Source organism: Salvia splendens, chromosome 4 (genome assembly GCF_004379255.2).
Source record: "Salvia splendens isolate huo1 chromosome 4, SspV2, whole genome shotgun sequence".
NCBI lineage: Eukaryota > Viridiplantae > Streptophyta > Magnoliopsida > Lamiales > Lamiaceae > Salvia > Salvia splendens.
In genome coordinates, this window is record NC_056035.1 from 11,921,686 (window position 1) to 11,945,064 (window position 23,379).

General features: G+C 43.8%; 1 protein-coding gene across 1 annotated transcript; it reads left to right on the forward strand.

The window, feature by feature from the left end:
* Positions 1–2,241: 2,241 nt before the first annotated feature.
* LOC121798598 (ARM REPEAT PROTEIN INTERACTING WITH ABF2-like) lies at positions 2,242–9,594 on the forward strand. The gene is made up of 19 exons (XM_042197674.1): positions 2,242–2,577; positions 2,944–3,107; positions 4,026–4,198; positions 4,268–4,388; positions 4,465–4,539; positions 4,630–4,724; positions 5,739–5,814; positions 5,937–6,044; positions 6,575–6,703; positions 6,834–6,902; positions 7,017–7,076; positions 7,334–7,457; positions 7,585–7,724; positions 8,006–8,069; positions 8,149–8,228; positions 8,744–8,808; positions 8,910–9,027; positions 9,119–9,243; positions 9,322–9,594. Exons 1-19 carry the CDS (start codon positions 2,283–2,285, stop codon positions 9,410–9,412), a joined length of 2,172 nt encoding a protein of 723 aa, XP_042053608.1. The 5' UTR covers positions 2,242–2,282; the 3' UTR covers positions 9,413–9,594.
* Positions 9,595–23,379: the final 13,785 nt, after the last annotated feature.

Genomic DNA, 23,379 nt, shown 5'->3' on the forward strand with positions numbered 1-23,379 from the left:
TCCGGACGTCCACTATTGCGTCAAAACACGACAAACGCGGACGTCCCTTGCAGACGAGAGGTCGTCCGTCAGTTTCCGCGGACGTCCGCCCCGACGTCCGTCATGACATTCGCTATTGCGGCGTCACGACGGACGTTGGGGCGGACGCCCGAATTTTTGATTTTTTTTTTAAAAAAAACTCTATATATACGGCTCGTTGCACTTCATTTCATTCGCATCACTTGTATTGACGAGTTTCTCTTCTTTCTCTCTACGTTTCTATCGATAGATTCAAAATGGCTAGTGGTAGTGGTGCGAGTGGTAGTGGTGGGGATGCTGCTGACAGAAGGCGGCAAATAGCGGAACGGTTGCGGGCTTATACGTCCGGCGAGGTACATCGTCGTATACAAGACCACCTGCAGCGGCATCCGGTGGTACCTCGCCCCATCATCCATCGTCGAGCTGTTGTACCCGGGACAACGTCGTTGCAAATCGCCGGTTGTTTGAGGACTACTTCGTGAAGAAGCCGCGATTTGGGGATAACTTTTTCCGGCGACGTTTTAGAATGCACCGGCCGCTATTCATGAGTATCGTGAACGCTTTAGAGCGTCGGTACAATTATTTCAGGTTCAGTGAGGATGCGAGTGGTAGACTCGGTCACACGCCTATACAGAAGTGCACTGCCGCAATCAGGCAGCTAGCATACGAAGGCGCGACCGACATGTTCGACGAGTACCTCCACATCGGCGAGACGACTGCCCGCGAGTGTCTGATGTACTTTTGTCAGAGCGTTATTAAGATATACGGGGAAAGGTATCTTCGGAAGCCTACCCCCGAAGACTGCCAGGCTCTGATAGATATGCACGAGCTTCCGGGAATGTTGTGCAGTATAGATTGTATGCATTGGGAGTGGAAGAACTGCCCGCCGCTTGGAAAGGGTTGTACACGACCGACTTCAAAGGCAAGAATCCCACGATGATCCTCGAAGTCGTAGCTGACTACCGGCTATGGATTTGCCATGTGTATTTTGGAGTAGCAGGGTCGAACAACGACCTCAACGTCCTAAATTCGTCGCCCATTTTTAACGAGCAGTGCATGGGAGTTGGTCCGGTTGTCAGTTTCGTCGCCAACGGCAACCAGCACAATATGAGCTACTAATTGGCGGATAGGATATACCCTAGTTGGCCCGTCTTTGTGAAGACGATTAGATGTCAAATTGATGAAAAGAAGGTCTACTTTGCGGGCCGACAGGAGGCGGCGCGCAAGGATGTGGAGTGAGCATTTGGTGTGCTACAGGCTCGATGGACGGTAGTGAAGGGTCCAACACGGATGTGGTATCCTGAGTGCATCGCTGATGTCATGTACGCATGTATTATCTTGCACAATATGATTGTCGAAAATGAAGGTCCAGCGCTGACTGATTGGACCAATGATGATGCTGATGCCGCCGGTCCAAGCCACGGAGTGGCCACCGCCAATGTACGAATGGGGATACCTCATAGGAACGCTGATCGAATCCGTGTATTTGCCGACATGCGACAAGAAGCCCTTATTCGACTCCAGAATGATATAATTGAAGAGTTGTGGACGCGGAGGGGTGCACGTTGAACAATGTATTTAATTATATATATTTTTAATTTAATTATGTATATATTTTTTAATTTATGTATTTTTTATTTAATTATGTATGTTTTTTTAGAAATAAAATCGTCGCATTTTCCCCGTATTAGTGCCGAAATTTTAATTCCGCAATTGTTAATTTGTGAATTTGTGAATTTTAATTATTGGGATGTCCGTCGGGATGTACTTGGGGATGTCTACTATTGTGGAGTGTGATGTCCTTAAGGCGTGACAGTGTTGTGGGATGTCCTTATGACGTGGCAGGAGGTGTTTTGGGATGTTCGTCGGGATGTCCGCTGGGACATTCGTCTCTATGGTGGATGCTCTTATAGTAGAATTGAATTTGGGCTATTTTTCAAAATTCAAAATATCCATTCAAAATATATCAAGATTTTAGAATGTACAGTAAATATGTAAAGATATTAGAAATGTAGTAATGTTTTTGCCCAGTTTTGAAGCTTTATCTCCGCTTATGCAGTATCGCGGGAGAGAATGTTTAAATTATCTAAATTAGTTGGGTTTGCTCTATAATCATAGAACGAGTTGTTAGATTAAAAAGACCGTAATTCCGAAAATACCCCCACGACCCCACTTCCATCAATTAGATAAAATTGAAACTATTTCTTTCACTAATATTCAATTTTCTCTCTCATCAAATCCATTCTTTTTCTCTTTTCCACTTGATGGAGAACCAGAGCCAGAACTCCGGGCGGCGCCTCCGCGAGCAATCAGCCTCGCCTTCCTCGCGACGTAGCCTGAAGAGGAAGCTCGAAGAGGAGTACGGTGAAGATCGTGTAAGTGTCGGCGGTGAAGATCGTGCAAGTGTCGGCGGCGAATCGCCCGCAGCTTCGCAACAAGATCTCATCCGTGATATAAAAGCGCAAGTTGAGATCCTTGATGCTGTTTTCTCAGCCTCCGAGCAGGATCGCGCGTCTGCCAAACACGCCATCCACGTCCTGTCGGAGCTCGCGAAGAACGGTACTGGAACGATGGGGAGCGGAAAGGAAATGAAAAAACAATTAGAAAAAGCTTGCTTATCTTTTTTAATCTAATTTGTCTAATTAGCCGTTTCGTGCGGTATGGTGATTTAATTGAGTGTGCATGTGCTGGATTTTTAGCTTAGGGCTTAGATCTGTGGTGGATTGATCCGTGTGGTTATGTGGTGGTTGTAGGTGATAGAGATGAGTGGAGATTATATTTATGTTCCGTTGATTGTGATAATCAATTCGACGAAGTTTGCTTTGGCGCGTCTCAGTTTTGTCCTTTTGCTTTTCTAGGGTGCCTGTGCTGGATTTTGAGTTTAATTCTATGATTCGTGATGAAATTATGTGTGTTTGGTTGCAGAGGATATGGTGAATTTGATAGTTGACTGTGAGGCGGTTCCTGTATTGGTAAAGCATCTTCAGGCTCCGCCTCCTCTGGGGAGGGACGGGGAAGGTGGTTTGAGCTCATACGAGCATGAAGTGGAGAAAGGAAGTGCGTTCACTTTGGGACTCCTAGCCATTAAAGTAAACTCCAGTAACTGCATGGTTCTGAGTTTACATGTTTTGTTTTGTTTGGTTATTTTCCTCTCTGAATCAAGCAACTTTAATTGGTGTCTAAGTTGTCGTTTGCAAATTGCTTATGAATTTAGTCTTGATTTAAAACATTTGGCTGAAATTGGGACATTCCTTATTCGGTAATATGCCAAAGATATTGATTACTTTGATTCAATGAGTCTGATGATTTCACTTTTCTGTATTAAGTGAATTAGTTCAATTTCTATTATGGCAAAATGTCTTGTCCTTATTTTTGCATTAAAAGGATAGTAGCTCCCCACTAAGTGACAAAAGATCATGGAGCTAACCTGATAGGGGCCTGCAAGTGAATGATCCATGGAGGAATGCTTGACTGTTCAAGGAATGAACTGGCCTTTTGCTATTTCAGCTTTTCTGTTTTTGGGTTATTTTCTCAAGTGATGCGCACGATCATGACAAATCATTGTTAGCTTGTTACTATTGAATTTGGTGATATTAGCGCCATGCTCCTGATATCTACACGCTATACCTTCATTTGCATAGAAGTGGGTTTGTGTAAAACTCTCAGAAAACAATAGTAGTATAAAAAGTGTATGGAATGACTTTTGGAAATTTAGTACTTAAGCGAATAAGCGTTGTAAACTTTCATTTCATTGAGAAGACAACTTATTGATAACTAAGAGTAAACAGTGAGTATAGAAATGCTTATGGTATGGCTTGGGGAACTAATGTTGGGATTAACAGAAGGTTTGTTCTCCTGATATGGGAAAGTTTTTTCGTAATTGTGTTTCATGGAAGGATGATAGAATCAGAAAGATCTCGTGACATTTATTTATTGTTAGCTGTATCCAATCTTCATGACATATATAACTTATAATAATTTGTTGATCTTTCCCTTCCGTTTGACAGCCAGAGCATCAACAACTAATTGTTGATGCGGGAGCCCTACCCCATCTCGTGGATCTCTTGAAGAGGCATAATGATGGTCCAAACTCACGGGTGGTAAGTGGTGTCATCAGGAGAGCGGCTGATGCAATTACTAATCTTGCTCACGAGAATAGCAGCATTAAAATCCGCGTTAGGTTGGTACTCTTGTGAGCTTTGTAGTGGAGTAAATTTCTGCCTTCTAAAATCTGAAATAATGATTTCAGGATTGAAGGTGGCATTCCTCCTCTTGTTGAAATGCTTGAGTTTTCTGACTCGAAGGTGCAGAGAGCAGCCGCAGGAGCCCTTCGTACTCTTGCCTTTAAGAATGACGAGAACAAGAATCAGGTATTTCTCTTCTTCTTTCTCTCCCTCTCTCAACTCATGTGTTATGAAGTCTTTACTAATTGCATGCTAATTTTAGATTGTGGAATGCAATGCTCTACCTACACTTATTCTAATGTTGCGGTCCGAGGACACTGCTATACATTATGAAGCGGTTCGCTCCTATCTTATCTTTCAGTTATATGGTTATATTCAAAAGTAAGTATCATGTTTACTCATGCTTATAGTCACTGCAAATTGTCAGGTTGGTGTTATTGGTAATCTGGTCCACTCGTCACCAAATATTAAGAAGGAAGTTCTGGTTGCTGGAGCTTTGCAGCCTGTTATTGGTTTACTTCGGTATGACCAAATGAATTTTAGAAATGTTGTTATCAACTTAATACTAGCCTTTTGTTTTCTCGTAACTTTATCAGTTCACTTTACTTAGATAATCAAAAAGCTACATAAGATCAGGTATTTACTATTTACTAAGTGGAAAAATAAATCATGAGTGGAAATTGCATCGTCATGTTTAGATGTGCTCATAGATGTTCATCCCTGACAAACACTCTCATTTTGCCCCCTCCTTTGTGAAGGGAGTACTAGACATTTAATGAATTGAGTATCGTTTCTGCTTTGGTTTTTCTTTCTTCAGAAACATTTTCCCATTTGAGTTCAAATTTTAAAAATGTTGTAGCTATTATGGGGTTCCCTTGTGTAGAAAGGAAGAGATTTTTTTTTGGGGGGGGTTAGATATAACTAAAATATGACCAAGTGTTCTTTCTTGGTTGGTACTTGACTTATTATAGCTCTTCCTTGTGTGAATTGATTAGCTAGCTAAACAGATTTGAGCCCTGGATGGATTTATAAGTTGCTATTGGGTTATACGAGGTATTTAGACCAGGAAAATACAGTAAAGGAATGTAGTGGCTCATGAAATACGGTTCTCATATAAGGACTTATCGTACAGTTCCAAAATTGAATGCTGCATTACCACTGTGTTTTATTAATAATAATAATAATAATAATAATTATTATTATTATTATTATTATTATTATTATTATTATAATTTATTATTGGTGTTTTGTTGTTGTTGTTGTTGCTATTATTATGAGGACGAATTATAATTTTTCCATAGATGTGGTGTAATCAATCAATTTGGCTGATTCCTTTGGCTAAACATGCTGGAGTAACTCTGCATTTTTCTTCTTTGAAATCCGGTTTGTGTTAGATGTCTGTGCTCCTACTATATTCTGCATGGTTATGTTAATTATTTTGTTCAGTTCTGATCTATATATGTTAAGGTCTCAGTAAAGTAGAAAATGGATTTATTTATTTGAATTTTTTATTTGATTGACATCCATGAATTACAGCTCCTGCTGTTCAGAGAGTCAAAGAGAAGCTGCTCTCCTTCTTGGGCAATTTGCTGCAACAGATTCAGACTGTAAGGTTGACAGATAACTAATCTTTCCGTTTCACCTGTAACTTTATTATTGAAATTTCACAAAAAAGCTTTCTCTATAGTCCCTAATTTATGTGTTACTAAAAAAATCCTTGTGATACCTCTGCAGGTCCACATTGTTCAAAGAGGTGCTGTTCCTCCACTTATAGAGATGCTCCAGTCCCCAGATGCTCAATTGAGGGAAATGTCAGCATTTGCCCTAGGAAGGTTAGCTCAGGTAACATTTTTCTCACACCACCAACACTAGCCTAAAGACAATCTTTATATATTTATGTAGGGTTGTGATCAAATAATAACTAATTTCCAATACAGAACGCTTAACTTTCAATCTGTATATTAAAATTATCAACAGAAAGACATAACTTTATCAACACATGTAAATTTGAATACCAACACAAAGACACAATTATATCAACACAAGACAGTTGATAAAGTTATGTCTTTGTGTTGATAATTTTAATATATAAAATTGAAAAGAGTTGTGCGTATTGGAATTGTTATTGTTATAACGCAACCCTATATATATGTGTGTGTGTGTGTGTAGGGAGGGGACGAGGGGTTGTTCTGCTAAGCACTCTTAGGCCATAAACTAGGAACCATTTCCATTGATTTCATACATGCTCAATTCATGGATCGTAGTTATCTTTTAAAGCTAGTTTTTATTTTAGCCGCACTATGTGTGTGTGTGTCTGTGCAATGTAAATTATTTATGCCTTTGGTGCTTAACACTATTTGTTCCTCATGCAGGATCCTCATAATCAAGCCGGTATTGCCCACAGTGGTGGAATAATGCCGTTACTGAAGCTTCTTGAATCAAAAAATGGATCTTTGCAACATAATGCTGCATTTGCTCTTTATGGGCTTGCAGATAATGAGGTAAGCAAAATCGCTGAGTTATTAGTGGTTGTGCTCATAAAGCTTTGGCATTTTTTATTGGGTCATTTCTTATTTGGTCACATGATCACATTGTTTCTTACTATTTTGTTTGGCATTCTCGTTGTCGTAGGATAATGTTGCAGATCTTATTAGGGTGGGGGGTGTTCAGAAACTTCAAGATGGTGAATTTATTGTCCAAGTACAATCCTAAGCCTGACTGAAACTTCTGTTATGGAATATTTGTTATTGGGTTGGATAAATATTACGTTTTTTTTCAATCAGAAGTATATGTCCGGTTTGTTAATTTCTGCAGCCTACTAGAGATTGTGTAGCCAAGACACTAAAAAGACTTGAAGAGAAGATTCATGGGCGGGTAAGCAACTTTTAGTTGTTTGTAGGATGTGAGAAAACTGATTCCTCTAATACTTCACTTGAAAGACAAGATTTCATCAGCATTGAGTATGAAGAAGCAGATGATGGTAGTATGTAGGATATTTAAGCATGAATAATTTGAAAATGCTTATGTGCTTAAGGTAGACTGACACTACACACTTTTAGTTCTTGACCTGGCTGCTCTAGGTGCCATTATATTATGGACATGCAACTTGGTTAATAGTTTTTTTTGTGCAGGTATTAAGTCATTTAACATATTTGATGCGTGCGGGAGAGAGAAATGTTCAGAAACGCGTGGCTTTGGCTCTTGCTCATCTTTGTTCTTCAGATGACCAAAGAACCATTTTCATTGATAACAATGGTACATGATTTTTGAATCTACTTCATAAAGTCAGTATAACACTACCTAAATCAAGATTTTCTGCAGTGAGCATGGCAGATCTTGACGACAGCTTTCACTTTCCTGCCTCACTCTTGTATATTTGTAGGACTTGCTTTGCTTTTGGAACTTCTGGAATCTACTAACTCAAAGCATCAAAGAGATAGTTCCATGGCATTATGCAGGTTGGCTAATAAAGCAAACTCACTTTCTCCAGTTGATGCAGCTCCTCCTTCCCCAATACCTCAGGTGACTTTGCTATTTTGTGTTATTGTTGTTGTATCAGTCAATCAACTGATACATCGTCATCAAACAATTATTTTGAACTAAACAAGAAAAGGGGTTTATAAGGATTCTGTTTTGGCTTCTGGGGTATGAAAGTGTGGGCATTTTCTGTGTAATTATTTGACCACAGAGTAGGAAATTAAGTGGAAAAACAGAATTCAATTACTTTTCTTTTGAAGTCACAGATGCACTGAATGTGTGCTAGTATTGTTTGCGCCTACTAAGTTATATGAATATTACTGCAGGTATATCTGGGGGAACAGTATGTAAATAATCCCACATTATCTGATGTAACATTTCTGGTTGAAGGTAGTGATTTTTGTCAGATCTTGAAAATTTCAAAATGCGTATCACTGCTAATATTCTCCTTTCCATTTTGGATTACCAGGAAGACGGTTCTATGCACACAGAATTTGTTTGCTTGCTTCTTCCGATGCATTTCGAGCTATGTTTGATGGTGGCTATCGGGTGAGCATGCTATTTGATTCCTGTTACTATTTTTTTCTGTGTGCTTGGTTGCTCCCCTTTATGGCCTCACTCTCCGTGATGGAAGAAGAGACTTTTGTGCTGGACACTACGTTTAAGGCCTTTCATGACTGCTACTTGCCCTCCTTAGTAGTACACATATTTTACTGTAGAGGAGTATGATTCCCTTTTGTGAGTACTGTTATAGGATTGTACTATGTAAATTGGGCTGCCCCCTCTGTGGTCCCTTGCTCGACCACTAAAAGTAATTGATCAGTTTGAGTCAAACTTTTGTCTCATTAGAATTACATTATTGACATCACTCTATACTGTTTACTGCCACTGTTTAGTGTTTACTGTTTACCCATAGCCCTTAAGCATCTATTTGAAACAAACTTCCAATGCAAAGGTGTGCTCAGTGTAAATATTATGGACATGTGAGACTGAATAGCAAGCAAGTCCTTGTCCGGTTGGTTTGTTGATGCTCAATGCTCTAAAAACTTGACATAATGTTGCAGGAGAGGGATGCCAAAGACATAGAGATCCCAAATATCAGATGGGATGTCTTTGAGTTGATGATGAGGTAAATACTTTGGATTGTACCCTGACAATTCAGGCCATTGTAAGTTATGAATCAATTTTTGTTCTATAGAGATCCTGAAACTGGTCTGTTATTGGATTTAGATACATATACACCGGCTCTGTAGATGTCAACTTAGAAATAGCACAGGAACTTCTACGGGCGGCTGATCAGTATTTATTGGAGGGTCTAAAGCGTCTGTGTGAATACGCCATTGCACAGGTAAGTTCACATGAGAAATTTACTGATTTCAAATGGATTTTCTTCTGTTTGTGATAATATCTCATTTTCCTCCCGCTCTTTCTCTCTCTAGGACATTTCAGTTGAAAATGTATCCATCATGTTTGAGTTATCGGACGCATTCAACGCCTTATCTTTAAGACATGCTTGCATTTTATACATTCTGGATAACTACGACAAATTGTCTGTGATGCCCTGGTATGTTTGGCCCTCAACCGCTGCTTCATTGGTTACTATTTTCTGTGTGTTTTACCTTCTGTGAATGAACAAACGCAGGTACTCGCAGCTGATCCCTCGTATTCTGCCAGAGACGAGAAGTTACTTTGTGAGAGTGATGACCAGACCTAACCATGCTGAATTAAGATGATGAGTTTTGTGGTAGCAATTTTTGAGACTGATCATTGACCCATTAACGACGGTGAGAATGAATGTACAGAAAAAATTTGTTTAGTTACTCATTTGAGTAGTCGTGGATTCTCCATTTGTTGTCTTGGTGTGAAAGCACCGTTAATGGAAACGCCATATAATTATGGTTTATTTTGTGTTCAACTTCTTCTGGAACTTAAATCTCGCACAATTTTTCTTGGAATCTCGCAAAATAAATGAGGTGCTTCAGAAAAAGAAAAGTAAAAAATGAAGAGGAATTAAGGAGGACAATCGGTAGATAGGTGAGCATAAAGTATTTCGTAATACTTTATGGAATGCAGTTACAGAGGTAGTCTTTATTCCCAAACGTAACATGACAAACGGGCTGGGAAAGATGGAAAGAAGGAAACTAGTCGTGTTCGTATACTCTCTGAGGCATGGACCTGGCAGTAGCCTTAACGAGCTCATAGTACATCGGAATCTGCCAGACGGTGTAGAGTGCCACCGGAAAAAGCGTGGCAGCATAGAGCGAGAAGGCCGTGTATTTGAAGGTATCCTTTATCACGAAAAAATGTGCGGCGCAGAATGATACCCAGCACCGCTGCTATTGATATTAGCAGCGACGTCAACTCTACCAGCAGCTTTGCTGGCAGGTTCGTTCCGTAATCTTTCTCTGGGTGCCTGCCAAGAAAAACTAAGTAAAAATATGAAAAAGAAATATAATAAGTAGGACAAGTTGTATACCTAGAGGTAAAGAAAGCCATGAACATGACAACCGAGGCTATGGAGAAGCAGAGCGCAACCAGTGAAGCAATGGCGAAAACATTGAATGCTGGCTGTTTCTTAAGCACGGGTGTGCCATTGGACTCGATACCACCCGGCACAGTGCTGGAGGCAGTGAAGGCCACAGTGGCGATGAGCACAGCCACTACGGAGCACGACTCCGACGTCTTGTACAGCCACTCGCTAGCTTCCTTGGCCAGCTCTCTGTGGTTTTCGGTGAACATTTCCCAAGGTGTTTCCCCCTCTTGGTTACATGGCATAAAGAATTCGCAGGCATTGATTTCTCCACAAACTGCAACAAATTATTCAATTTCATATAGTTTCACATTTATATTCACTAGCTAAGTTCATTTGCAAGATGGGCTTAATTACCTCATACCACTTGACCTCCCACTGCATATGCAAGGCGGGGCCCGGGATGAGCCAGTTCCTCCGGTTAGCGAGCATGGCGGCGAGATGCAGAGCGCTATTACCGTCGTTGTCCGTCTTGTAGAAAATGGTTTGAGTTAGAGTCTTTTGTTTGAGTAAGAAGTTGTAGACATGTTGATACGAGAATATCTCTCGAATATCCCCGAATCTCTCTTATTTAGTTTAGTATTGATTTAGCATATCCTTTCATATCTTTTGCTTATTATAAATAGGGCTATAGTTATTCTTTTTAATCAATCAAGAAATACATAATATTTTCCCTAGTTCTTTCTTTCCTTCTCTTCTTTATTTGCAAACTATAAACCGGAGCTGATCTCAGGGAGAGCCTGAGACGTCCACTAATACGATTCTTGGAGCTGATCTCGGGGCGAGCTCGAGATGTCCATCTTTATTCCTCATCATCAATCTCTCGTCGATGTCGGTATCACGTTAAGGGAGAATTCTCTTAACAATTGGTGCTTTCATTGATGAACTCATGTCAGATTGTCGAGGTCGAGTCATCCTCCCTCGATCCGATTAAGGTGATGATCGAGCATATTCTGGCGCGTATGGCTCGGCTACAGACTCGCATGGACGAGTATGATTGCCGCCAATCCTCACGCCATACGCTGCGACCGGATCCGGAGCCACCGCACAGCCGCGCACACTCATGCCCGCTGGAGGGTCCCTTGCCGTTCACACAGCCGTTTGCGGCTGTATCAGTCACTACTACACCGCCACCGGCGAACGCAGCCTTTTTGGGCCGGCCCGAGGGGTTTCGCCCTAACCCTAGTTGTGCGTCGGGCACGTTTCGGGCTGGTTTCACACCGCAGTAGTCGTCGACGTGGGAGCTGCCGCCCACATCGCGCGAGAGGAACTCGACCTGGGAGTTGCCGCCGTCGACGCGGTCGCAGCAGCTCCAGCCGTGGGGCAACCGGTTCCCCGATCACCAATCTCACAATGGGCATGAGGCGTGGACCAGCTGGGTCTGCGTCAACCCGCACCACCACCACCCACATACGAGCCTGATCCCTACCGCCAGCCGCATTCGGTGCCGCCAGAACAACTGGCCTATTTTGGCCTAAGTTCTTACGTGCAACAGCAAGATTCGGCCACAGAATACCACTCATGGGTCCACCAGCGGCTACTACCGCAGCCCGTGCTCGACCAACCGTCGCCACAGCAGCAATCGTTCTCCGGCCGGAGTTCGACTAGCCACTGCCATCCGGCAGCGCCGCTGCCTGCTGATGCTCCAGTTTCAGTTGCGACGAGGCAGGGAAAACCTGAGGAGACCATATCTCAGTCTGCACCATCTGTTGCCTCTGCTTCTCAATCTTTGCAAAACGCACATATGGGTGTGGAGGTAGTTACAATATCATCTATGACTGTGGCTGTTGATTTAAATGTTCCAACTATGAATGAGAAATTCAAGAAGGATAAAGTTTTGGGCTACACGGGAGAATGTAATAGGTTCCAATTTAAGAGTACAGGTGGACATGGTGAGGCTATGGATCATCGATCAACATCGCTCGACGCCGATGTACGATTGATCCCTCCGCGCCACGACACGCCATCCACCCAGCTCCGTGTTTCTCCTTCTTGGTTCGATATGTTCGTGGTTAAGGCAAGAGGGAGAACCTTCAATGTAGTTGTGCGTGAAAACACCAATCTTGTGGGTGCTGCGAGGGGAGTTGTAATTTTGTTCGGAAGGGGTCAACAGATGCAGATTGATAAGCATCAGGAATTTCATGAGGTGTTTCTGGATGGCCTGATTTCTGAGCCGGGATGTCTCTTTGCTCTTTGGTTCCCGGATCTATTGCTTATCGATGTCACTCCATTTTCCCTTAGTTTGGAATCCGTCGGAGGTGCCATGACTATTTATGAAGACGAGAGAGCGAGGACTCGTGACTACAACCTGCTCGAAATATTTGAGCTCTCAGACATCCCTCATGCTCTACCGTGCAGCCCCGATCTCAGGGATGAATCGAAAGATGGTTATGTTAAGTATGTTCATATCAATGCAATTCTAGCCCATTGTGTGAAGTCGGTGGGGTGCGATGTTCTTGCTAAGCTGCTTGACTAGAGGATCATAGACATTCGCCATGCTTCGTGGTTTCCACCTTGAGGACAAGGTGGATTTTAACAGAGGGGAGTTGATACGAGAATATCTCTTGAATATCCCCGAATCTCTCTTATTTAGTTTAGTATTGATTTAGCATATCCTTTCATATCTTTTGCTTATTATAAATAGGGCTATAGTTATTCTTTTTAATCAATCAAGAAATACATAATTTCCCTAGTTCTTTCTTTCGTTCTCTTCTTTATTTGCCAACTATAAACCGGAGCTGATCTCAGGGAGAGCCTGAGACGTCCACTGATACGATTCTAGGAGCTGATCTCGGGGCGAGCTCGAGACGTGCATCTTTATTCCTCATCGTCGATCGCTCGTCGACGTCGGTATCACGTTAAGGGAGAATTCTCTTAACGACGTCGACGAGTGATCGACGATGAGGAATAAAGATGGACATCTCGAGCTCGCCCCGATTCAGCTCCAAGAATCGTATCAGTGGACGTCTCAGGCTCTCCCTGAGATCAGCTCCGGTTTATAGTTTGCAAATAAAGAAAAGAACGAAAGAAAGAACTAGGGAAAATATTATGTATTTCTTGATTGATTAAGAGCATCTCCAGTGGGCGGACATCCCACTAGGACATCCCAAAAATACCTCCTGCCACGTCACTAGGACTTCCCATCCCACTGTCACGTCACTAGGACATCCCCTCCTATGTCCGCCCTTCCCATCGCCCTTCCCACTAGGACATCCCGCAATAAAAAAAATCATACATTTACAAATAAAACAATTTACATTTACGGAAATAAAATTTGACGTCAACCCCTCCGAGTCCAAACTTCATACATTATTCGAAAAAATTACGGGAAAAATTAACAACTTCATCGGAAAAATTAACAACTTCATCGGAAAAAACATACATGATGCGAAAAAAAAAATTACATACTAATAAAAAAAACTTCATACATTATCACGTCAACCCCTCCGAGTCCGAACCTCTTCGATGATATCCTGCTGAAGTCGAACATGGGCATCTGTTTGCCGCATGTCGGCAAATGCACGCAGCCGCGCGACCTCTCCATGAGGTACCCCCATATTCACATTCGCGGTGGCCACGCCGTGACTTGGACCTGCACCCGTATCATCTTCGATGCATCCTAAAGCGTCGCCGGAATAAGGCTTCCCCAAAACGCGGTTGCGGAGCGAAGTAGTCCGCATACAACCGAATATGTGCAGCAATGTGGTCACGGGGTACTTGAGTTCGACGATGGATCGGCTGAGGTACCGCCGCCTGCTGCCGCCGCTGCAACCTCTGTTGTAGCAGCCTCTCTATCGCACCTTCAACAGCGACCTCCAACTCATTCTCGCTATCACTTTAATTAGACATTCTAGATATACTTGAAATTAGAGATGTAGAGAGAGTAACTTGTTAACACAAGGGGTGCGAATGAAATAAAATTCGACGAGCCGTATATATAGAGTTTAAAAAAAAAATTAAAAACGGGACATCCGACCGGACGTCCGACTGGACGCCACAATGGCGGACGTCCGCCCGCCCGTCGCGCCGACGTCCGAGGACACCCGACATCCTCACGGGACGTCCGTATCCGACCCTAAACGCCACAATGGCGGACGTCCCGGTCGCCCGTCGCGACGTCCGACCGGATGTCCGACCGGACTTCCGCCATTGGAGATGCTCTAAAAAGAATAACTATAGCCCTATTTATAATAAGCAAAAGATATGAAAGGATATGCTAAATTAATACTAAACTAAATAAGAGAGATTCAGGGATATTCGAGAGATATTCTCGTATCACATGTGGTTGCCTAGATTCCACAGCAAGCAAAACTATGTTCTTCCCATCAACGTTCTCGTTGTGAACGGCCAGAGGGTACTTCTCAGGTATGTATTTCACCATTTCTATTATGCCATGCTTCGTCGCAAAGAGCAGAGGGGTTTCCTTTTTGGGGTTTTGCTTCAATGTCTTATTTCCCTTTATCCTCTTTGTCTCGAATAGTTATTCCGAAATTTCCATTCATTTTTTCCACCATTATTGTCACTTCTTGCTGCGATGCAGCTGAAAATGATATCTCCTCTCTTCCGTTTCTTTTCTTGTCATCTCCATCTGCGTACAATATTATGCATAGCTAGTAAATAGTTGCGGCCGGATACATAAAAAATGATAAATTGTTTAATAAATCAAGAAAAATAATCAAATTCTAGTCATCCTTCCATTTTATGAGGAATTACATGTTGATTTGACAACCAGTTTAAAACACTCACACAAGAGATTGAGCAAAACGACATCAGCTAATTAAGTTTAAAACGTTATTTTGTCCATGTGTTTTAAACCGACTGCCACATCTAACGTGTAATTCACTGGAAGAGGGAAGGATGAGATAACAGACAAAATCTCAAACTTCGTGATTTATTTTTCAGACTTTAAAAAGTGTGGGGACATTAGAATTCGACCCTCTTTCGTGATTTATTTGATAATTTGTCCATTAAAAAAACAGAGACAGAAAATTACTATTATAATATTCCTACTTAGTAAGAGTTGGATTAATTTACCTTTTGGACAATGTTGGACTTTTGATGCTCAAGATCTTGCAATTTGATGCCACTAATATCAAACACTCCACCATCTCCATCTCCCTTGATCAATGGAGGAGGCGATCTCACTTCTATTTCAAAATCGTAAGAAGACATTCTGTTAACCAATTCTTTCATGATCTGGACTCTCCATTTATGCTGTCTCTTTTCCTCTATAACCTTTCGTATTTGGTTGTTCATCCCTAACCATCAATACAACATTAATTAATAATTACATATATAGTCATCAAATGAATGAAAATGTGAGGCGATATTAATATTTAATGCTTTCTTTGGCTAATTTATGGCTTGATTTGGATAAAAATAGGGGTTACCTAAGGTTAAACATGTTACAAATTTGTGAAACATAAGTGATGGACATTCGCCAATGGGTGCGCAGAAGGAGACGTAGTCAGAGTCCAAGCCTGGATTCTCTGTATCCTTTTCTTGGCTCGAATCTGTGAAAGAAATAAAAATATATCGGATTATCCATTCATATAATTAACATATATCTAGCTGATGTGAAAAACCTGTTTAATATACTTACAGAGGCATGAACGAATGTGGCCGCAAAAGGTGAGAGATTGCTTAGGATCTTCTTCGTCCTTATGAAACTGAAGATTTCTAATGTATAAAACCTTTGAAAGATAATTAGATTTGGCTGTGTTGTGGTCAGATATGACAAATACTAGTATATGAAAAGAGATGATAGATTTTGATAGCATCTGACATTAATCACTTTACTATATTAGTAGGTCTAATTATGAAACTTACTGATGGGGTACGTACTAAACAAGCCCAATAGCAGTGACGGCCCATCAGCCCAAAGCCCAAGGAAGAGTATCAGTTCGGCATTACCAAAGAGTTCGGCCCCAGCCTACAGCTCGGTAAAAGCCGACCAATCAAGCTCTATTCTCAGATTGGCAAAAGCTGCTCGGCAATAGCTCAGCAGTTCGGTCCCCAAGGAAGAGTATCAGTTCGGCATTACCAAAGAGTTCGGCCCCAGCCTACAGCTCGGTAAAAGCCGACCAATCAAGCTCTATTCTCAGATTGGCAAAAGCTGCTCGGCAATAGTTTAGCAGTTCGGTCTCAGTCTTCAACCGAACTGGGAGACAGTGGACTCATGCAGAACCTCCACGACCTCCACTACACGATCTATTTAGTGGTGGACCCATGCAGGATCTCATGACCTCCACGACATCCACGATCTAATTAGTGATGATGTAAGCCACGACCTAATTAGTGATGATGTAAGCCACGACCTAGTCAGTGGTGATGCAAGCCACGATCTTAGTTAATGTATAAATAGAACTTAGATCAGATAGACTAAAGAAAGAGCTCTCTAGACATCAAATATCATATAGCAAGTCTGTATTTGTAAGCTGGAAAACCAGATCAAGCAATACAATCTTGCCCTCCTTTCTTCCCGTGGACGTAGATTTACCTCAGTAAATCGAACCACGTAATTCCTTGTGTCGTGATCTATATTCATTATCTGCATTTACTACCATCAAAAATTCGCCCGATCCATCACTGGCGCCGTCTGTGGGAACCAGAGAACCAAATCTGTGATAAAAGCGAGTTTTTGATCCTCTTCTACCAAAAAAATGCATACCAGATCACATAATACCCGTGCTTCCGTCCGTGATAACCATGAGGAAGCTAGTCCAGCCCGCAGGTTTGGAAAACAGCCTCGGGAGAAATCTACTTCCAGTTCTCACGGAGAAGGAACAAACCGCTCAAAGACTCATCGCACCGAGTCTTCCCAGCAGCCCGATTTGAACGAGGCTGTCAAATTGTTTTTGGCCGAGAAGCAGGAAGAGTTCTTAATTTTCCTGCAAAAGGGCCAAAAGCCGGAGACGAAAACGGTGGATTCTCCCTCCTCATCCAGACATGAAAGTCACTACCGCAGTAGTGCCGTGTCTTCCAGGAAGAAGAATCCTCAACCCCGACATGTTCCTGTTCCTCCTCGGTACCGGAATCACAGGAGAACTCCATCTCCTCCATACCGAAGAGATGTCGGGTTCGCCATGTACGGAGCATTGAAGACTCCGTTCTCGGACGATATTACCCGAACTCCCTTACCACAGAACTACCGAACTCCGTCAATGACTTATGACGGGTTAGTGAATCCTCATGACTTCCTGGGACGCTATCAGTATAACATGGTGAACCAGGGTCTCAATGAGGTCCATATGTGCAAGCTGTTTCCCGAGCTGCTTATCGGGAACGCAAGAAGGTGGTTCGATAGCCTCCCCCAAGGCAGCATTAGATCTTACCGAGATCTAATGGATGCTTTCCACAGGAGGTTCTTTCAGAAAGCGGAAGCCCGAAGCACTTCGGCTCAGCTGCTTTCTATACGTCAAGGTCGTAACGAAAAGATCAGCGACTTTATGACGAGATTCCACAAGGAATGCCTACAAGTAGATGATCTCAATGATCTACTTGTCATTTCGGCATTCCAAAATGGAATCCTACCCGGAGCTCTCTACAGAAAGCTCGTGGAATGCAGTCCGCAAACAGCTCAAGAGATGTGGGACATTGCGGACCAGTTTTCTCGTGCCGATGAGGCAGACCGTCGAAAACGGTCTTTAGACAGCTCATCTAGAGAAGACAAAAAGAAGCCCGATCATAGCGATCAGAGGCATCCTCGCCGAACACCTTCCCCACTAAAGGAGGGATAGCGGTCATCCGAGGTGATCGAAAAAGAGCAAGAGTGCAGATTGCGCTTAAAAGTGCCGAGCAATCAGATCGGCACCATCAAGCATAGCAATCACAGCAGCCGGAGTCAGAGGCAGGCGAAATGACCGAAGTCACACCGGAGCCGAACTCGATGGTGTACGGCACTGAAGCCGTGATTCCGGTTGAGATCGGCATACCCAGTCCCCGAACTCTAAATTTCTCCTCAGAAATAAATGATGACGGACTGAGAGCCAAACTAGATCTGGCCGAAGAAAGAAGAGAATTGGCCTGCATAAAAGCAGCCAAGTACAAGGAGCAAGTAGCCCGGTATCATAACCAAAGGGTGAAAAAGCTGCAATTTCAAGTGGGAGATCTCTTCTTGAGAAACAACGAAGTAAGCCGAGCAGAAAAGCTGGGCAAACTCGAACCCACATGGGAAGGTCCATATCGGGTGCCAGAAGTCCTCGGCAAAGGGTCTTATAAATTGACTCACATGTCAGGAGAACAAGCACCCCGAACATGGTACATTTCCAACCTCAAGAAGTTCCATTTGTAAGAGACAGTCCGGTCAGTCAGTCTTGTGTCTAGTTCGGTCCTAGGGGTATGTGCTTTCTTTGCTTTTTACTTGTGTTTCATGTTTGTCTATGTGCGTTTTGTCTGTCTATGTGCGTGTCGTCTCTTACAAATGTTACTGAGGTATCTTGTTCTTCGAAGGCTGATCCCCTTTTTAGAACATATATAAGCCAACGATTGTGAGTCCAAGCTTCTAAGGAGGATACAAGACCACAATTCAGCTTAAGAAAAAAGCAGTCCGTCTGAAACGAACTGCAACAAAGGGAAAGTCCGATCCACGCGATAAAACTCGCCAAATTAGGACACAAGCTTAGTCCGGTCAAAGAAATTTACTTCATAAGACCAAAGACGAGTCCGGCCAAAGAAGTTTACTTCATAAAGACCAAAGACGAGTCCGGTCAAAGAAGTTTATTTCATAAGACCGAGGACCGAGTCCGGCCAAAGAAGTTTACTTCATAAAGACCAAAGACGAGTCCGGTCAAAGAAGTTTATTTCATAAGACCGAGGACCAAGTCCGGTCAAAGAAGTTTACTTCATAAGACCAAAGACGAGTCCGGTCAAAGAAGCTTACTTCATAAGACCGAGGACGAGTCCGGTCAAAGAAGTTTACTTCATAAGACCGAGGACGAGCACGATGAAATTTTTTCGCTGAGCTGTAAATACGCAGTGATAGAAGCGAAATGAAGATTTCATTTATTAAATCTTGTTCGGCATACAACTCCGCTGCCCTACAAGAAGGCGTTACGCCATTACAAAGGACTATTCTACTGTCCCTGGTTGCTGAAGTTGAGCCATCTATTCACAAAATCCTCGTGAAGCCGAGTTCGGGCGTTCTCGGCAGCCGAAGAATAAGCAGGTCGACGAGATGCTCTAATCGACCTACCGCCTCTTCCCTGAGCCCGGGAAGCTCTAGCACCTCGGCGGCGAAGAGTCTCTTCACGAAGCATTTGTTGATCTTGCTCACTCATAATCACAGCTCCTCTACGAACTTCAGTCCGTCCTTGTCTTGACGTTTCCGGTTGCTCCTGAGTCCGTTCTCGTCTTGACGTTTCCGGCTGTTCCTGAGTTCGTTGCTGACTTGGAGTAGGGTTTTGAGCAAGTGAATCAGGGGTTTGAGCTAGAGTGTGACCATCTGTTGGCGGGAAATGCCTAAGGAATCTCTCGATTGAGGGACGCCGGGAAAGAATGATGTCGTACCGAGAAGCCCAGCGCCGCAATGATTTCACGACTTGTTGGCAAGCCGAGCTCTCCAGCGCATTGTTCCTCCGGAGTACATGATATTCCTCCCACAGTTCGTCAACTCGTTCCTGAACTTCAGAGATGGTCATTCCCCCGCGCCTGCAGATGAAATCCTCATACGCAGTCCTCTCAGCGACGGCAGTGTTCAGCTCGGCCTCCAGATCTTTCTTTTCGGACTCTAAGTCCTTATTGTCGGCCTCCAGCTTCACTAAACAAGCCAAGAGTTCGTCATTCTTCACCTGGTCATCTATGGCTCTTTTCTCAGCTTCGTCTAAAGCCGAAGAGTACAGCCGCTTCCAGTGAAGTACCTCCAGCTCCTTAAGAGTTCAGAATATAGAGCAGCTATGTCAGTTCGGCATTTCAGATTACTGAGCAGGTAATAAACCACAACAGGAGTAAAAGAGAGTACGAAAGGCTATACGAAGACACAAGAGCAGAAAGAAGAATTTTTTCATTCATAAGAAAAATTTTTTCTACACAAGGGCTTCAAAGCCGTTTTACAAGAAGGAAGAAACTAAACTAAGAGAAGGGAGACGAAATCATACTCCGCCAGCTTCGTCTCCGCCTTCTCGGTGAGGTTCAGCTTCCTTCTCCTTGTCGGCTTCAGCTTCAGCCTCGGCCTCCCTGCTCTCCCCAGCCTGCTCGGCGCCACCATAGCCGATCTGCTGCGCCTCCTGCCCAGCCTGCTCATCGCCGGTCTGCCGCTCATGCTGCTTGGTCTCACCCTCTCCGTGGAAAATTGGAGCGGGTGAAACTGACCCTATGGAGGCAAAGATAGCCTCCATATTCTCATCGCGGTCAGCTCGGCAACTACGAACTTGGTCTGCAGAAAGCAGGACCGAGGACGAAGCAAGCTCCTCAAGCACCGGCAGACTCTGAAGCCGAGCTGCTATCTCTCGGCCGTACAGCGGCAGGATGACTTCGGGACCCTGCTCGGCTTTATCGGTCATCAGTTTCAGCAGATCACCGACAAAGGCCGAAAATTGGTTGCTCAGAAAGAGTTTCTCCGCGAAAGCACGGAGAACCTCTCCTTGGGCAACCACGGCGGCAGCATCCCTCCGTTTCGTCTGCTCTCGCTGGATGACGAGCTGGTTTTTGGCAAACTGAGCTTCATCTTGGGCCGAAATCCTAGCAGCTCTGGCTTTCTCAAAGTTTGCCTCAGCCTGCTCGGCCCGATGACAAGCAGCCGCCAACTTCCTCTGCATCTCAGCATAGTCGTTGGACGCTTTGGAGAGTTCGACGGCGACGAGCTTGGAGAGCATATCGTTCCTCTGAAAATGGAAAAAGCAAAAAGTCAACAGAGGGGCTACAAAAAATACAGAAAAAAAAAGCAAGGCCAGAAAATCAAGAAGAAAGTTCACCTCGGCGAAGTCCGTGGGCCATAAAAAGGGCTCACAGATATGTTCCGAAGGAGGCGCCAAGACCACGTCTTTCTCCGGCGCTCTTGGGGGCTTCTGGGTCTTCCCCTTCCTACTTGCCGAAGTCGACTCCGGCTTCTTTGGATCCGAAGAGGTCTTTTGCCTCTTCGGATTCTTCTCGGCATCAGACGCCGAGCTGCTGGTTTTCGGCCTCTCCGGTTCCTTAGATTCGGAGGATTTGCGACCGAACTTGTTTAGCAAGTTCACTGCCAAAAAGCAAGAAAACAAGGTTAGTTTTCGTCGTCAAGGCAGTAATGCATAAAAAAGAAATCCTCACCCTCAGCCTCTTCGTCCGAAGACGAGGAGTCGAACACGAAGTCGCCCTTGACGAGCTCAGACTCCAGGTACTGCTTCCTAATCATAGGAATCTTATTGAGCTCGCCCTCGAGCTCGTCCAACGGTTCTAACCGAGGATGAGGAATCACGGACTTCGGCCCTCTCCAGGGAAAGCCCGGAGCCGCTGTCCTATTATAAAAAAAGAAACGATGTTGCCACTTTGGCCACTTGGTTTTGCAGAAGGCCCTAAAAGGCTGTAAAGGGATCAAGTAAAACCAAGATCCTTTCCGCTTAAACTGGAAGAAATTAAGGATTGCCCGCAGAGACAGATCCTTATCTAGCCTACGCAGTTCGGCAGCAAAGGCCGATAAGTGCCTCCAAGAGTTCGGAGTCACCTGACCTAAAGGGAGTTGAAAAAAATCTAGCAGCTCTACAAAGGCAGGGGGAAGAGGGAAACGAAGCCCGCATTCCAAGCCGGCTTCGTAAACGGTGGCGTAACCCTTCGGCGGCGAATCAGCCCTATGAAGGTCGTCGGGAATCGCAACCTTCCCCCCAGGAAAAAAATATTTTTCGTGTAGGGATATCACAGTATCCTTACTCAAGATGCTGTGAAAATACTCTACGGTCTTCTCCCCAGATTCTTTCCGGCTAGAAGACCCCTTATCCCCTTTCCTACCGCTACCTGACTCAGAAGAAGAAGACATGGCTCTTACTCTTTGAAAGCCTGAAGAAATTCTGAAGAAATTCTCGAAAGCGGAAGGAAATTTTTACGCAAAAGAGAGAGATTGCAGAAGAAGCAATAGCAAAAGTGTTCAACTGATGAAGAAAGGACGTATTTATCAGATTCGGAGAAGATTTCAAAATCATCGCACCGTTTCGAATCCCACCTTTTCAGGATTCAACGGCCGGATTTTACTGTCGCATTTAATGTAGTCACGCGCAAGGCACGTCCCCTGACGTCAGCCTTCCCCGTACCTTTATCCAGAATGCCGAAGTGACTCGCTTCGCCGAAGTGATTCACTTCGCTTTTCGGGGGGGGTAGTGATGGGGTACGTACTAAACAAGCCCAATAGCAGTGACGGCCCATCAGCCCAAAGCCCAAGGAAGAGTATCAGTTCGGCATTACCAAAGAGTTCGGCCCCAGCCTACAGCTCGGTAAAAGCCGACCAATCAAGCTCTATTCTCAGATTGGCAAAAGCTGCTCGGCAATAGCTCAGCAGTTCGGTCCCCAAGGAAGAGTATCAGTTCGGCATTACCAAAGAGTTCGGCCCCAGCCTACAGCTCGGTAAAAGCCGACCAATCAAGCTCTATTCTCAGATTGGCAAAAGCTGCTCGGCAATAGTTTAGCAGTTCGGTCTCAGTCTTCAACCGAACTGGGAGACAGTGGACTCATGCAGAACCTCCACGACCTCCACTACACGATCTATTTAGTGGTGGACCCATGCAGGATCTCATGACCTCCACGACATCCACGATCTAATTAGTGATGATGTAAGCCACGACCTAATTAGTGATGATGTAAGCCACGACCTAGTCAGTGGTGATGCAAGCCACGATCTTAGTTCATGTATAAATAGAACTTAGATCAGATAGACTAAAGAAAGAGCTCTCTAGACATCAAATATCATATAGCAAGTCTGTATTTGTAAGCTGGAAAACCAGATCAAGCAATACAATCTTGCCCTCCTTTCTTCCCGTGGACGTAGATTTACCTCAGTAAATCGAACCACGTAATTCCTTGTGTCGTGATCTATATTCATTATCTGCATTTACTACCATCAAAAATTCGCCCGATCCATCACTTACTTACAGTGATAGACAATAGTTCGAAGAAGTCCCACTTTTAAAGGCAGGTGGCTTGGTGGCGGCAAGAAGATGGAGCGGAGTGATTCCATTTGCATCATTGCGGTTTAGCTTCGGATACATA

Coding starts and splice junctions, on each gene's coding strand:
- LOC121798598 (XM_042197674.1), top strand. CDS start 2,283: ATGGAGAACCAGAGCCAGAACTCCGGGCGGCGCCTCCGCGAGCAATCA. Junction 2,578..2,943: donor GTCGGAGCTCGCGAAGAACG/GTACTGGAACGA, acceptor GTTTGGTTGCAG/AGGATATGGTGAATTTGATA. Junction 5,815..5,936: donor CAACAGATTCAGACTGTAAG/GTTGACAGATAA, acceptor ATACCTCTGCAG/GTCCACATTGTTCAAAGAGG.